This window comes from Danio aesculapii, chromosome 6 (genome assembly GCF_903798145.1).
Source record: "Danio aesculapii chromosome 6, fDanAes4.1, whole genome shotgun sequence".
Taxonomy (NCBI): Eukaryota; Metazoa; Chordata; class Actinopteri; order Cypriniformes; family Danionidae; genus Danio; species Danio aesculapii.
Window position 1 is genome coordinate 40,552,106 of NC_079440.1, and position 17,393 is coordinate 40,569,498.

General features: G+C 34.4%; 1 protein-coding gene across 2 annotated transcripts in view; it reads right to left on the bottom strand.

The window, feature by feature from the left end:
- LOC130230870 (gamma-aminobutyric acid receptor subunit gamma-3) overlaps window positions 1-17,393 on the bottom strand; it is a 225,662-nt gene that overhangs the window by 32,379 nt on the left and 175,890 nt on the right. For both annotated transcript variants that reach the window (XM_056460170.1, XM_056460169.1), the window contains exon 5: window positions 14,976-15,058. In XM_056460170.1, the coding sequence (XP_056316145.1) occupies window positions 14,976-15,058 (83 nt within the window). The remainder of the gene's footprint in view (window positions 1-14,975; window positions 15,059-17,393) is intronic.

Genomic DNA, 17,393 nt, shown 5'->3' on the forward strand with positions numbered 1-17,393 from the left:
GATCGACTTATTAGACTTGGCGGTGAAGGTAGGGATTAATTGATTTTTTTTTAATGTGGTAGGGAAATAGTTACCTTAAACACATATACATTGCTTAATACACACCGGATGTACAGCAATACGCAAATATCTTTACGAATGAAAAATAATTAAAATTAAAATTAGGATTAAAATATTACAAAAATTATTACTTTCTACATAAATATAAAAAACACTACTTCCATGCTTTCTTCATGTCAGGGAGCTTTTTTCAGTTTATTCATGACAACTTGCTTTTGTATGATGTTATTATTATTAACAGTATTATTTATTATATGCATATTTATATTTGTTTTAATAAAAAAAAGCTTAGATTTGTCCATCCGTCGGGTTTTGGACCATATGGGACATAGGATGTGTGTTTGGATATAAATCAGTTTTTTCACCACACTTCATTATTATTGTTCATTTATTTGTTTGCTGGAAATTAGAACTGAACTTAGAAATAGTTTGGAAACAAATCTTTGCATTTAACCAACAGAATTAAATATGTAGGCTCATGGATGTCTTCAGTGGAGTGCATACAACACCGTTTCCGCATCCACGAAAGTAAAGGAGTAAAGAGTAAAAGTGAAGAGAAAGAGAAAGTTAAGGGGTCAAATAGAGGAAACTCATTCTTTGTCCTTGTGCTGCAGATGGTCTGTTTACTGTTTTCTTGCGAGTGAAGATTTCAGTTTTTCCACTTATATAGTCCGCAATGTAAATAGCAAATGCGCCATGGCGCTATGCAACTGACTCCGACACAAAGGGAATAGGAGATGAGACTCTGATTGGTTTATTCTCAAAACACACCTATAACTCATTAAGAGAATAAGCACAACCCTGTTAGACCATGCACCATGGTGCAGACCTAATTTTTCAGTTCTTAAAATAACAATAGTGGATTCGGACACGCCATTAATGCTTTTGCACCATGCACTTGAGACTCTGCGCCTAGATCCTTAAAATAGTGCCCTATATGTCACTAATGTCTATATATATATATATATATATATATATATATATATATATATATATATATATATATATATATATATATATATATATATATATATATATATATATATATATATATATATATATATGTTGTCATTGTTTAAAAACAAAATATTTTGGAAAATACACATTTGAAATTAGGATGGATGGAATGATGGATGAAAAGATTAGCATTATTACTTTACAGTTATACTTAATTGATAATCCTTTCCAACACCTCTGACATAACGGTATTAGGAGATCAGCATGTGCTTTTTAACTGTCTGTTGAAAGAACCATTGCAGACAGAAGTACATGATCAAAAACTAATCACAGAAGTTCCCCACATCACTTAAAAATACCCACTTTATTTAATGAACTGATTCTGTCCTAGATCAGCACTATAATTGGTGTCTGAGAGTATAGCTCAATTTGAAACATAACATCCTCCCTTTGTTGAACTCACAATATTAATGATTGCTTTTTTTAATCAAAGCTTGGAAACAGGAAAGGGTTCATTTATTTCTAGTCATATTTACCACATTTTCATTTAAACTTTCAGTTGAATAAACTTTTTTATCATCTTTTATTTTATGTTTGCAAGCCTTTGATGATGCTATAACCAAATAGAGATAATGGGCAGGTCGTCTAATTTCACAGATCTTTCAAGTCAGGATAATGAGATTTGATCCTATAAATTACTAGAGAGCATTAAACAGAATGAGAAAACATGTTTTTGAAGTCTAAATCTTATTACAGCACTTGAAACACTGAAAAGATTTAACCACAAGAGTAAAGAGAACATAAAACAACATAATAAGAGAATAGAAAAGAGCTGAGAATTTCCTAATACAGACACAAAAAAGACAGAAGGTTTATAATGATTTACAGTGTATTTGCTCCACGGCAGAAGCAAAGTATGCTAAATAGGCTGCCAAACAAATTCGACTTTGGAAATGATTAATTAATTTATTTGTATGGTCTATGCTAATTTTTAAATTTCTGTCATTTTGTGGCACCTGTTGCTTCTTCAGTCTCACACATTATTGCTTGCATTAATGAGTGCAAATTATTTTCTGGAAGCTTATCCGTTAATAACCCCAACATCCATCTAGGTCTGTTTTTGGCCATCCTTTGAAAATGACCAATAAATGATCTGGCATGTCTGAGTGGAAGTGCCATCAGAGCATGAGAGCGTTTATAACTGCCTCTATGCAGAGTAAAAAGGCTTTGATGGAAATGGTAATGTCTTCCCCTCCAAGCGAATCCATGAAGGGGAGTCAAAGCAATCCATTGAGTTAATGGCACTAAGGTGATTCTAGGCGTAAGGAAAAGCAGCTCCCATCGGTTAGGGCCACAAAAGGTGGTGTTTGCAGGAATTGTGAGCAGCACTTTTCCCACCTTTTAAATGAGTTTGAACACTACATCTATCTTTATTACCGACTGTTTCGCGAGTTTCATGACCAATGGCTTTTCATTAGGCCTATGGTTTTTAGGCCATGCTTGTTGATGGATTTGATGCATGCTGCATGGACATAATTGGGTTATTGGTTTATCTAAATAATGTAGTGTTGTTTTGTCCATTATAGTATAGCAAGTGGGTAAATAGTTGTTGTTTTTGAATTCTCTTTATTCTTTGAATGCACATCACACATTCTTAAAACACAAGTGTATAAGATTTTTTTCTTGCCACAACCTCTACGGAATAAAATTAACACACTCAAAAATATTGTTGCTGCTTGATCAAACTACTTAAAATGAGCTTTTAGATAACCTAATTGTTTTTTGTTCAATCTAATTAAATTTGTAAAAACCAAAAAAAATTAAGTTAACTTGATCGATTTGTGTTGGGACAACATTAAGGAATTGTGTGAAACCTATTATATTTAATGTTAACTACACTCAAAAAATGTTTTGCTCGTTTAAACTACTTAATTAAAATAAGCTGAAACAACACAATTCTTGAGATTTCATTGGGACAACTTAATTTTTTATGTTCAATCCACATAAATTTGTTAAAAGTGTTAAGTTAACTTAATCGATTTGTGTTGGGACAACATGAATGAATTGTGCGGAACCCTGCATTTTTGACAGTGTAATGAAGATAAGAAACAAATGATAATGATATGGTGATAAGATTAGGAAAAAAACCCCTGTTCTGTCTTTGTTTGACAGTGTTAAACCTGTGGGTGACTGATTTTCTTAAACTTTTGTTCTTAAGAAGATATTAAAAGACATTTTTTTTTGCCCTTCAATGTCTCTTTAGGAGCTCCTACTTTAGTGCTCTTAAAATATGTTCTGTATTATTCAGCAGAAAAAGTCACACAGGTTTTAAGAAACAACATGAAAGGGATATGTATTAATTAATTAATTAATTCCAAAGAGTCTTTTAGAACGGCTGATTAATTAAAAAAACAAAGGAAGTTATTATGAAGTTATTATTTTTATGAATGAACAATTGATTCAGTTTATTTAAAAACAGGCTTTTGGGATGAAACCGCGCAGTGTTTCATGTTCTTGCTTGTTTCAATCTATGTTCATTAACAAAAAAAAAAAAGAGATATAAAATATGACATTGTGCTTTACATTGTAAATCACTTAAGACTAACATTTGTTATTGAATTGTTGTATAAAATAACTATCACGGGATGTCATGGCGGCACAGTGGTTAGCGCCGTTGCCTCACAGCAAGAAAGTCACTGATTCGAGGCCCGGGTGCTCTGGTTTCCCCCACAGTCCAAATACATGCGCTATAGGTGAATTGAATAAACTAAATTGGCCGTAGTGTTTGTTTGTGAATGAGTGTGTATGGATGTTTCCCAGGACTGGGTTGCAGTTGGAAGGGCATCTGCTCTGTAAAACACATGCTGGATAAGTTGGCAGTTTATTCCGTTGTGATGCCCCACATCTGGCCAATGACAGATGTGGACTTTGTCAGATGACTGCACTTTGGTTCTTTTCATCTGGTTCAGACCAAAGCCAGCAGTGTGGTGTGAAAACGACCCAAAGTTGGCAGAACATGCTACAATGTATAATTTATTGCCCTTGGTCCGGACCAAATGAAGCGAACTACAGATGTGAAAGCACTCTAAATCTCCAGGAACAAGGTTGAGCACACCTGGTGTAAATCTAACTGCTTACTTAAAGAAATCACTATATCGTGTATGTTTGTAGACTCTCAATACATGTTTTTGTTTGTTTATTTCAAATTCAGAAAATGTATTTAAATTTATAAAAGACTATAAAAATCATACACCCCATGAAAGTATATGGAAGCCAAATAGCTGAAGGGTCCCCATTAGGAACACACTGCCAAAAATCACATAAAAAATTAAAAGAATGTTTAAAATGAATGTTAAAAGAATGCGCCACTTGAATGTCATCAGATAATGAAAAAATAGCCCATAGCCAGGAGGCAGGTGACATCTTTGATAAACACAGGTAGAAAAGTGCCCACTGCTCTCAGGAGGGCTCAACGGACCAAAGCGGACAAACCTGATGCCTGGTGTCAGGGCTGCTAAACACCTGAAAGCTCCCCATTCCCTGCAGGGCAGTACAGACACACTGGCTGGGGAGTGTTTCATTTGTCTGTTTGTTTATGCACACAAAGAATATAGCACTGTATGTTTGAGTCTGTTAAATATGCTTTAGAGGACAAGCTGCTGCGCTGGGCAGCGAGGTGTGAAATATTAAAATAATCTTACTGGCAAATTGCTCCTCTCGGGTGCAGACAGGGGAGCATTTTCTTTGTGACTGATACATGGGCAGGCATTTCAGTCCGAGTACGTTGGCTCCTATGTGGCTGCTAACATGGAAGGTCCGCAAGGTCTTGCCTGATGGGCATTAACCTTTATTTGCATATCAATTGAATTTAAATGCAGGGCTTGGAACCCAGTGCCGGTTTTTCAAAAACAAATGGCGAATACTGCAGGGAAATGGAAGAAAGTGACTTAGAGGTGAAGAAAAGGACCAAGGGTGTCCAGAAGCTTGAAGGATTGCTTAATATAGCTCATTCTCCTTTCTCAACAGTGAAAATTTGGACCATTACTGAGTTTTAGAAGCCCTGTGGAGAAGGCATTAGACAAAGAGAATTAAAACTCTGCCTAAAAATAACAGAATGTCAATCACGAAATACAGTTTAGAAAGGCTCTTTGTTCTGACAAGTCAAGAAGGAATAGTACATTATAATAAAAACTGTACATGTATTAGAAGAGGTATAAACGTATGCAGCCAACAATCTAAATATTTTCCCTTAAAGATAAAACTCTGACAAATGCAAAGTTAGATAATAGTTTTAAATATGTCTGCACACAAAATCAAATTTTCTCTAATAAAGTTTTGGTTACGTTTATTCTAAAAAATTAATGCCTACTAGTTTAAATCAGCAAAATTTTGGTCTACACCAGGTCAATTTTAGCCCAAAATTATGTAGTAGTTCTTCTGATTCAATGTTTATAGCAAGTTGGACCATTGAACTGCCAAAACTGATTATCTGATGTGAAAACTGTCACTGTACAGCATTCACTGCTCAAAAGGTCATCCTGACTGACACATACAGAAACAACTCACAGCTCATTTTATATGCTGTCATGTTTAGAGGCATAAAAGAATTTGTCCAGACAATAACAGACTGCCCTGTAACAAATAATAATAAACATTTCCGCAAATTATATAAAGCTGAAGACTCTATGTTGAGAACACCACCAAGTTTGTGACCATTTTAGGGTGAGTCTACTTTTAAACAAAGCAGCTTTCTATTCAAAGTTCACAAATTTGAGACCAAAAAACTAATAAAAAAAGGTAAGTAAACAAAATCTGAATTAGAAGCTTTATTGTCCTAAAAGTGAAGCTGCAGATTTTAAATTGCCAATGAAATGATTAGATTTTACCCACAACATTTTGGCAAGTAAAAGCATATGTGGTGGGAAATTTAAACTATCATACTGCACTCAAAAAACACATTTGCTGTTTGTTCAGACTACTTTTTTTAGATTTTAAATGAGCTGAAACAACACAATTCTTGAGTTTTTATTGCAACAACCTAATTGTTTATTGTCCAATCCTCTTAAATTTGTAAAAACCTTTAAGTTAACTCATTTCCTACATGTTTTCCCAACAGAAATTGCATGGAACCTAGCATTTTTTTAATTAATGTGTATAGAATTTCATTTGTGAAGTGCATGATTGTAGAACTTTTGTTGACTCCCAACTTCCTCTTTCACTTCATTATACCCATTTACATTACATCAAATCAGGGTCAAGAATAATAAAAGTTTTCAGTCATTACCACACAATTAATTTGTTATCTTTTTCTGTTTTCCTAATCCATTTATTAAAATCAACACATTTTTAAAATGACCAAACTTAACCAATTTAGCCATGGCATTTCCTTGAAATGATAAGTAGCAATATCTGATTTTTCAGTGGAAAACCTCACAACAAACAGCCACAGTTTAATATAATGCAAAATAAGGGTAATAGTGTGTTTTTTAAATAAATTTATCTCATTTTAATGGGCAAATGAACAGTAACGCAAGTATAATGAATTATTATTATTATTCTCAAATAGGCATCCTCGCTGTGTCCAAAAAAAGCAGTCACATATCAAATATAATATAATAAATAATAGTCCTTCACAAATAATGGAATACAATTTTGAAGGGAAAAACAGTCACACTTTACAATACATTCTCATTAACTAAAGTTAATGTATTTACTTACATGTACTAATAATGACCAATTCTTGTACAGCATTCATTAATCATAGTTTACCATTTACTAATGCATTATTAAAATCTAAATTCATGCTTGTTAATAATAGCTAATGCAATAAGTTAACGTGAACAAAGCATCAACAGCTTTATTTCCATTAACTAATGTTAAGAAATGAATAAATGTATAAATAAATATGAATAAATACTGTAGTAAAAGTTCTTCATTGATTGCTTATGTTAGTAATTATATTAATTAATCTAACCTAATACAACCTTACCAAAACAAGAAGATATATCATATATCAATCTAATGAATGTGTCCAACTGACCATCATTAAAAATGCTCTGCCCCCCAAATCCATGAAATTGTTAAAGCACAAATTACCAATGCACTGTTTCAAATTGGGGTGACATGCTGGCTCAGTGGTTAGCATTGTCGCCTCACAGCAAGAAGGTTGCTGGTTCAAGTCTCGGCTGGATCAGTTGCAGGGTACGAATTACAGAGGGGTTTGAGGGGGATTGACTCCTCCTAATTAATGCTTAATCCCCCATGAAGTACTTCAAAATAACATATATAGGGGGGTCAACTCTTTAATACTGAGAAATAGTTTGCTTTGCATTTTAAATAATAATGTTAATAATTAAAATTAATATTAAAAAACAAATGAATATTATAATTATACACCTGACCACCTCTATAACAGTTCACACCACTGTGAATGCATAATCACACCAATCAGTCTGTGAGAAAAAACTCATTCAACAGTCTGAAACCAGCAGATCTAGAGCACTGATAGTCAACGTAACTGTTCACAAGACTGTTTTCTCATAAAATAGCTGTTTGTTTCTACATATAGCCTAAAAGTAAAGTCAAATTAGATGCATAGTTTGACTTACAGTAACTTCAAAACTAGCTAATCGGAAACTGTAGGTCAGAATACACAAAATATCCCACAAAACACTAAAAACTTATGAATAAATTAGGTGTAATTTTAATAAATACATACATTTGATGCACTGAAGGATGTTTTACAAAAACTAACATAACCGAAAAAGTTGACCCCTCCGATTGTCAATGTGTAATTCGCACCCTGGTCAGTTGGGATTTCTGTGTGTGGTTTGCATGTTCTCCCCGTGTTTGTGTGGGTTTCCTCCTAGAGCTCCGGTTTCCCACACACAGTCCAAAGACATGCGCTATAGGTCAATTGAATAAACTAAAAATTGGCCGTAGTGTATGTGTGTGAACGTAAGAGTGTATAGGTGTTTCCCAGTACTGGGTTGCAGCTGGAAAGACAGCCGCTGTGTAAAACATATGCTGGATAAGTTGGCGGTTCATTCCGCTGTGGAGACCCCTGATGAATAAAGGGACTAAGCCGAAGGAAAAATGAATGAATGACTGTTTAACACAAGCTCATCTGACAATTAGCAATGATCCCTGATGTTTCAAGAGAAATCTGAATATTGAATATCAATATATGTCTTATTTTTCAACTGTTTTTAAACCTACCCTGCTCAATAAAAAATTTGACTGTGTGATATTATACATCAGGTGAATTAAACAAATGTTGTTTCAGTGCATTATTCAACACATGGACCCCCAACTTCTGCTGTGCACCTGCATCTTAGGGACCAGCGCCAAAGACAGCAGTGCAAAACAGAAAAGACAGATGGTTTGCAAAGCATAAAGGATGTCATCTATGTCGAGACGTATCCCTGTTCAGAGCGGAGAGGTTGGAGGGCTTACGACATCTCTTATAAGCTACTTATAATGCTGCCCTGACATCTCTACATCTGCAGTTTTGCTCGAGTTTAAAAATGCCAAGCAATTGTGATTCACATCAGCATCACACAGGTGATTCCCTCAGTGATCTAAATTCATACCTTCACTGAAGCAATTCCAGCAGCGATCTGGGAGTTGCATGATGTGGCAGTGCATGATAAGGTTAAATGCCAGGGATATTCCCATCGTACTACCACTAATGAAGCCATTCAGAGTAGAAACACCTTCAGACTCTGAGAAATAATTCATGTTATATTGAATGAGCTCCGCTGGAAATTAAGATTCTCCTGCAGCAGCTTGGAAGACAGCTGAAAAGGTGAGTTTCTGAACACTGCCACTCCACAAATATCATGTCAATCAAATTTTCCGATTCGTCTGTGAATGCAAAATTGTCAAGAAGCTTTGAGATGTTTTTAATGTTACTATTAAAAACGTTCTATACAGCAAATAAAAATGTTCTATACAGAAACTAGCTTTCTTTGAGAGTAGGGTTTTACCATCTTTATATCAAGCTAGTTTTCAGCTAAGTACTAAATCAAATCCTAATTCAGACTTCTTAATCTAAATGAAAACTTTCTGCATTTTTTCCCAGCATTTTTATGACAGGTTATATTCTATCCGCTTTGAATGATATCACTCGATTGAATGGGCATTATCAGTGGTTATCAGCTGAGAGAAATGGGCCAGTAGGGGCCTTCTACACCTGCTAGTAAGCTATGAAGGCTGTTATCATCCATCCACACAGATAATAGAGATGACTCCAGATCCGGATCTGTTTTTACATTACTGTGACAGTTGGGTTTAGGGTTGGAGTAGGGGTAGATGTTGTTGTAAAATACTGTTGGGAACTTTAATAAATAATCTAAATAATTCTTGTTAATTTTTTTATGCACACATACATACATTTAAAGTGATAAGAATGCATATAATAAAGATTTACAATGACGAAGAACTGTTGTGAGAATGACTGACATGATAAAACTGTTTGTCTTGAGAGTTTCCGTGACACTGGATTAAAGGCTCTTCTTTCTTCTGAAAAGCAAAGGGAAGCAGTAGCCCATTTGCATTTAAAGAGACATCTCACATAAACAGCCTGTGTTTATAGTACTTCCAGTCCACTGGACATTTACAGAATTGTACAATACGTAGGCATGGGCCGGTATAAGTTTCTGACGATATCATAACCTTGGATAAAAATACCACAGTTTCACGGTATTGTGATTACTGCTCTAAAATAAGCTATTTTTAAATGTCTGGGTAAAAAAAAAACTTTTTCACTCATTGAACAATATATTTTGTTTTAAGAAACATTTATAATATTTTGGAGCAGTAAACATGTCAGGCTGAATATTTAAAATAAATCATTGACTTCTGCTCTCTTCATTAGTTTCACAAACACTGATTTCTTTACAACACATAAGAAAATGCATAAAAAAACTTGACATATATATTAGGAACATTATAACAGAACATTTTAGCAGTATTAAAACCTTGATTTCTAAACCATAGTAAAACCTGAAACTGGTTATTGTCCCTTGCCTAACAATACATTAACTGTAGAGTATTTTAAACAGAAACATTCAGATAAACTCTATAGAATGTGTATATATATGTGTATATTACATCTTGTAAAAGGGGGAATAATTAGTTCCTTTTAATAAAAAATAAACAAGTTATATAACATATAAAATAAAGTGAAGTCACCCCAGCTTTTTTGTATCCAAAGAGCCTTAATCAGCAAGGGTCAAGAACTCTTTCATAAACACCAAATAAGGAAAGAGTTAATGAACTCACATAATACTGTTTAGCATCATCACTAGCAATGACATTTTAGAATTGATTAATTTTGAGTGAGATGAGAAAGGAACACTTTTGAAGAAATATCCTCATATATTTAGCACAGCAAAGTTTTTTTTTTTTTCCCCAAGCACCCAATGGAATTAGTACCTCCTGTGAGCGAAGGGATATGAACAATGTCAAAAACTATTTGCCAAAAAAAAGAGAGAAAAAAGTCTGAGATCAAAAGTCTCCATGGCAATGAAGAGTAACTCTCAAATATTTCGACATGTAGGGTTTTCTTCTGTGTTTCAAGTCAATAAAGTCAAGGCCAAGCTTTCAGGCATGTTACAAAGCAAATCAAAACTACACAAATGATCAGCAAACACATGAACAAAGGTAACTATCAATATTCAATAGCTTATTAGACACAATACTAAATCTTCAATAATACAATCAAAAAATGATAATTAAAAACATGCAAAACGTTAATTAGAGTGTCACTTTCTGAATAAAACATAGATTTTTGAAGAACACCTTGCCTCGTGAACTGTAATAAATATACACTACCTGACAAAAGTCTTGTCACCTATCCAAGATTTAGCAACAACAAATAATAACTTGACTTCTAGTTGATCGTTTGGTATCAGAAGTGGCTTATATGAAAGGCAAAGGCCTCTAGATTATGCTTATTTTACCAAAATAAAATATGATCATGCCTTGATGTTTAATGATTTAATTAGGACAGTAAGGTCTGACTTTGCTTAGAGTCATTTTAATCGAGATTAATCTAGGTTAATTCCAAGATTACAGTGAGATTAATTTAGTTTAAAAAAATGTATCTATGCCCACATATACTTATTTATAAAGTCATCTGGAATGGCAAAGAAAACATTTTTGCAGGACTCCCAGAGTTCATCAAGATACTTTAGATTCATCTTCAACACCTCCTCCATCTTCCCCAAACATGCTCAATGATGTTCATGACTGGTGACTGGGCTGGCCAATCCTGGAGCACCTTGACCTTTTTTTCTCTTAGGAACTTTGATGTGGGGGCTGAAGTATGAGCCTATGGGGTTTGTAATGTAATTGGCAGCACAAATGTCTTGATACCTCAGGCTGTTGATGCTGCCATCCACTCTGCAGATCTCTCGCACACCCCCATACTGAATGTAACCCCAAACCATGATTTTTTCCTTTACCAACTTGACACCAATCTTGGGTGCATGTGGGTTTCAATAGGTCTTCTGCAGTATTTGTGATGATTGGGAGGCAATTCCACAGATGATTCACTGGAAAAATCTACCTTCTGCCACTTTTCCAAATAATCAACTAGAATTCAAGTTATTATTTGCTGTGCTTATAATGGGATCGGTGACAAAACTTTTGTCAGGTAGTGTATTGTTGAAAAAGGTTTGGCAAATAGGTGTTGGTACAGCATGACATACAGAGCATGGCACCGTAATTAGTATAAAAAAACTTGTTAGAAATCCCTGATATCTGTATTAGAGGGTAGAAACAAAGACTGGGTGAGAATCGGAAGTGAGAAAGCATATTACACATGGACACAAACTTTTCCAATTTTCCAACGTCCTTCCTTGCCTGGACTCTTAACACCACAGATGCATCACCTATTACCCATCACCCTTGAGTAATGTCATTCATGACACCCTACTAATGAAGCCAGGCTTCAAGAGCCCATCGGACATGCAGAGTAATTACCAGCCTAGCTGTGCCCTTGGTGTATACATACAATGAAATCCCTGGCTTAGTTTCAATGTAAGAGAATATATGGAGAGCAAAAATTAGATATTACTTCATAAAGCGTGAAATCCTAATTAGCTGTGACACATTCCCTACAGCAATGCTGTGTCTGCTTTCAGAACAGTGCTCTTGCAATACTATCTAGAAAATCCAATTTTACAGTCTAAATATCACTTCTGATAGTCGTTCTCAGTTAAAGGGGTCATTTTGTATACTTCTCTTGATTTCTTTTCCATGTGTAATATGTTAGTATTTTTGTGTGTGCCAAATATCATTTCTCACAATCTATTTCCTCCCTTCCTCAGTTTTAAATTAACTACTTTTTTGCATTGCCTCCATTACCTCTTCCACATGTGAAATATAATCAAATATAGCTTGAACTGCTTTTGCAATAGGTCTGGTTTACTTTTTAGAAATGTATTAGTGTTATTATGAAAGAAATGTGGTGAAATACAAAAACACACATCAAAACCAATGGCTACTGAGGACTTTCAGAACATTTCAATAACAATCTAGATCATATTGTTTGCAAACTGAGCATTTACAACAGAAAAGACAATCGAGCAAACAGTGCTTTGAGCATATAAAAAGATCAAAGTAGCTTATGCAACACTGTGAATATAAATGCATGATGATAACTGCATACATGAATGCACTGCAACCCATGCTCATTAGAAATATTGCAAAATATACTTAAACATACATATAGCTAAATAAATACTGCAGTTTTCAGGTTAAATGAACACTACAGTGGCAGTACAATACCAATAATACAAATATAAATAATGCAAATAATGATAACTTGGCAGATTATGGTATTTCTTATCCTTTACTTGAACTAAGTCGGTTTGATATATTTCTTCTTCTGTTGAAAACAAAAGAAGATATTTTGAAGAAAGTTGGAAACTTGTAACCATTAGCCGTGTTTCCACAATTGCACCTAAAGCGAGCATGCCAGGGCGAGCCAGTTGTGTTTCCACTATCACTTCTGGGCCCTGATCGGGCCAAATCGGGGCTTCCTCGAGGCCAGAGGCCGGCCTTTTTCGTTTCGCCGAATACCTTGGGCCAAAGAGGGCCAGGTGAGGTTTCGGGAACGAGTGGAACGAGAGGCGGAGTTTGCTCGAGTCTGATAAAAATAGCATGCCGCCAATACACTAGTTTTCCGATCGCACAGGAGTACTTGCGACTAAATAAATAAATAAATAAATAAATAAATAAATAAATAAATAAATAAATAAGGGAAAGAAAAGCATATAGCTGGTCAGTTTAAGATGGCTATTACATAAAACATTTTATAGGCTGGGGGTCAATAACGCATAATAATCTTTAAACCACATTAAAAACACAGCAGCAGGTAACAGTTGTCGAGAGTATTTGTCAAGTTTAAAAGGTGTATATGTGCATGAAACATGCGTGTTTAAATGCATGTTTGTGTGTTTGTGTGTGTGTATGTGTGTGTGTGTGTGTGAGAGACCCAGTGAAAGAGCACTCGCCTGACAGCTCTTGATGTCGCAAGCGGCTGGGTTTCTTTATTTCTTGGTTTATTTTGGAGATAATACAAAATATAAATACAACATAAAGACATAAAACTTTACAAATTACGAGTCCACTTTTAGGCTCAACACAATAGTGTCATATCTAGATAGATTAGCCTAAGCTATTTTGAAATCATTTAGAATTACAAATATTGGATTTAATAAAATCACATTAAATAAATAAACCAATATAAAACAAACAAAAGCTATAAGAATTTAGGTGTGTGTATATATATATATATATATATATATATATATATATATATATATATATATATATATATATATATATATATATATATATAATACAAATAAATTAAATCGCTACATTTTAAACTTTCATTTTACATTTTTGCATTTTCATTTAACATTTTTATTTTAGATATTTTCTAAAAACAATAAACAACGGAGGAGTTTTGAAATATTATTTATAAAGTATTTGGATACGATGATATTAATCAAATCGTCATAATAAGCATAAGCTTTTTTTGGTGAGTGAAACAAGTGTTTATATTTTTTTATGATGTGGAAAATTAAAAAATGAAATTTTAAATCTAGAGCTTTATTAGTGGATAGCTGCTGAGTGTAATGGAATATAGGCTATAGCCTATATTTTATTAATTGCTCTTATGTCCTGAAACACTTAACGGTTTCTGGATGTTATAAAATAAATTTTATACTGAGTTATTACCGGAAAATTTCTGTGTTTTTTTATTATGGATGGTGTGCTGGGTCATTCCTCTGTTAGTGGCGAGACCATTTGATGCACGATGCCAACAGTCGGTCGGCGAGTAAACAAATACAATAAATGAAAATACATAGGCCTGTGCGTATAGACATAATGTAATGCTGTACAGTGACGTGTCATTTGTTTGTTTGTTTTGGTTGTCTTCATTTTAATAATTTCGTGATGATGCTATGGTGTGCTTTATCTGCCTGCCTGATTCCCGCTGAAGTGGGTGGGTTGTGTGATGTTTGATTGACGTTATAGGGGCGGGGTTTGCATGACGCGCTGTGAGTTACTACCCTAACAGTGGAAACGCATGATTTCGGCCTCACTGCTCTTGCTCCTGGGCTATTGGCAAGGCCCGGCCCATAAAAACCCTGGCTCGCACTGGCCAGACAGTGGAAATGCGGCTATTGACTTCCATAGTATTAATTTTTTCTTCTATGGAAGTCTATGGTTACTGGTTCTCAGCTTTCTTCAAAATATCTTCGTTTGTGTTCGACAGAATATAGAAATTCATAAAGGTTTTGGAAACACTTAGTGAGAACTGTTCCTTTAATGTTGATAATCAAATGACAATGACAATTAAAACATTCATAACCAATGAGAAATTAAGGGAAGAGATAAAGCCTTGAATCTGTGAAGGTTAAAGAAAGGATACTCACAGCTGGAAAAGATGAGGGGGCAGGAGTGTTCATCCATAGGAAAGTTATGAAGCTGAAGCTGGCACTCTGCATTTATAGTCAATCTATGAACAAAAGATCAAGATACAGTTAAAAAATAAGATTTGTCAGTATATATTATACGGCAAAAGAAGAGGACAATAAGAGATATGCTCATGACAAGTTCTGTAATTGAAATATCTAATCTCCATTTTACGTATTCCTCTCAAACATTTAAAAAGCACTGATATCTGCACTTTATTTATATAGCACATTTCATACACATTGGTAAATCAAAGCGCTTTAAATAAACAGGAATAAAAGAGACAAGTATAAGAAAATCAAAACAAATAATAAAAATGATTATTTGAAAGTACACAACTTATATCACTTTTGATTTTCAGGATGAGAAATTGGCAGTTAGACAAAGCTTGTTTGACAGATGTCTTCTCGGAATAATTCTCAGGTGAAATCAATGACGTGCGAAGTATCTGTTTCACGCAGTAGTTTAGGATTTAAAGTTTTAATTATTATCTCTCATGGGAAGAATATAATGAACCACAGCTGTGATAACTGCATGCTTATTAACCATATAGCATGAATGAGGATGACACTGTTAATATGACTCAGAAAAATTGTTTTCCCCTCTCATGACATCTCTGTATCTGTGAAGCCTGAAAAATGTGATTATGAAAAATGAGGCATATTTTCATCAGAATAAATGGAAATTACTTTTTTTTGTTGTTGTTAGTAACAGTATCTGCCAGAAATATTTTTTATTTTTAATAGTTTTTAGGGCCATCTTTATAATAATCTTATTAAATGTATGTGCTGTCTTTTATGTCCAGTACTTTAATAAACAAATACTTCAATCAGACTGCTACCAAAAATGCAATTTAGATCTTGTCTTTAAAAACATGTGTGTCAAGGTGAGAATAAAGCTGTGGTCACACTAGAGTTTGAGCATGCGAAATTCTGTCGTGTGGCGCTGCGAAAAGGGGCAGTTTCTATCCAGAGAGGTCATGTTTTGATCCTCGATTGGTCTCACGCAGTCAAGTGATGCAATTTCGCAGGTCAGAGTTCACCAAGATTTGCACCACAGCGACCTGCGACACTTGACGCATGACCTTGCGTTTCCGGTCTGACGCATTCACATGCGTAGACTGATAGAAAGGCAACAGTCACTCAAACAACCACTTGTTACAAACGAGGTATGCACAAGAGCATCTCTAAACTCACAATACATTGAACCTTGAAGCTGATGGGCTACAGCAGCAGAAGACCACACCGGGTGCCGGTGAACCACCAACTTATCCAGCATATCCAGTTTTACGCAGCATATGCCCTTCCAGCTGCAACCCATCTCTGGGAAACATACATACACACTCATTCACTAAGGACAATTTAGCTTACCCAATTCACCTGTATCACATGTCTTTGTACTGTGGGAGAAACCGGAGCACCCAGAGGAAACTCATGCGAACACGGGGAGAACATGCAAACTACCTACTGCACCATCGCTTGTAATTTAATTTAATTTAATTTAATTTAATTTAATTTAATTTAATTTAATTTAATTTAATTTAATTTAATTTAATTTAATTTAATTTAATTTAATTTAATTTAATTTAATTTAATATTTTGCCTCTTAGAAAAGTTTTTGTTGTCTTCTAAAATAAAATAAAATAACTAAAAATATAATTATTTTAGTAAAAACAGTGATAATTGCAAAAAAATTACATTTTGTTAATAGTTATATAATAGTTACAATAGTTACATTATTTTGTGAAAATGTAAAGACAATATTTATATTTTAAATTATATCACATATATATTGCATTAGATGATTTCCAGCTCTGTATTGTTTTATGAGTTTATGAGACATTAAACACACCTTTAATCTGACCTCTGCAAACATTAATATGATAAATAAACATCAAGCAGATAACTGGTAAATTCCAGCTCCTAAAGTAAAACTGTTGAATTGCCTGTAGAGAATTTAAAACGAATAGACAAACAGACACACAGAGCTCTGTCGGCTGTTTAAACACAATCCCTTGCTTCAGCGAGTAACACAGCGCTAGTGGATAATTGGCTTACTGCGGAAACCATAGTCTTTGCAAATATGTGACAAAGAAGCCATCATGGTAAATATTGCCATATTGGTAAACAAACGCCCCCGACAGCACATATTAAGCATTATAGAGAGGTATGGTAAATCAAATTCCTCATTTCTTAAGCTCAGACATGAATCGGAGCCACCAAGTCGCAGCTCAGAAAGCGCACAAATTCCAGCATTGTTTACTTCTAAGCTCCGATGACTGCAATTAAAATAGAGAGTGACATTTCATAGTCTCCACTAGCCTTTTCCATTCACACTCGTCTTAAATACCACTGCTGCGTGTCTGCTGTGTCACCGAA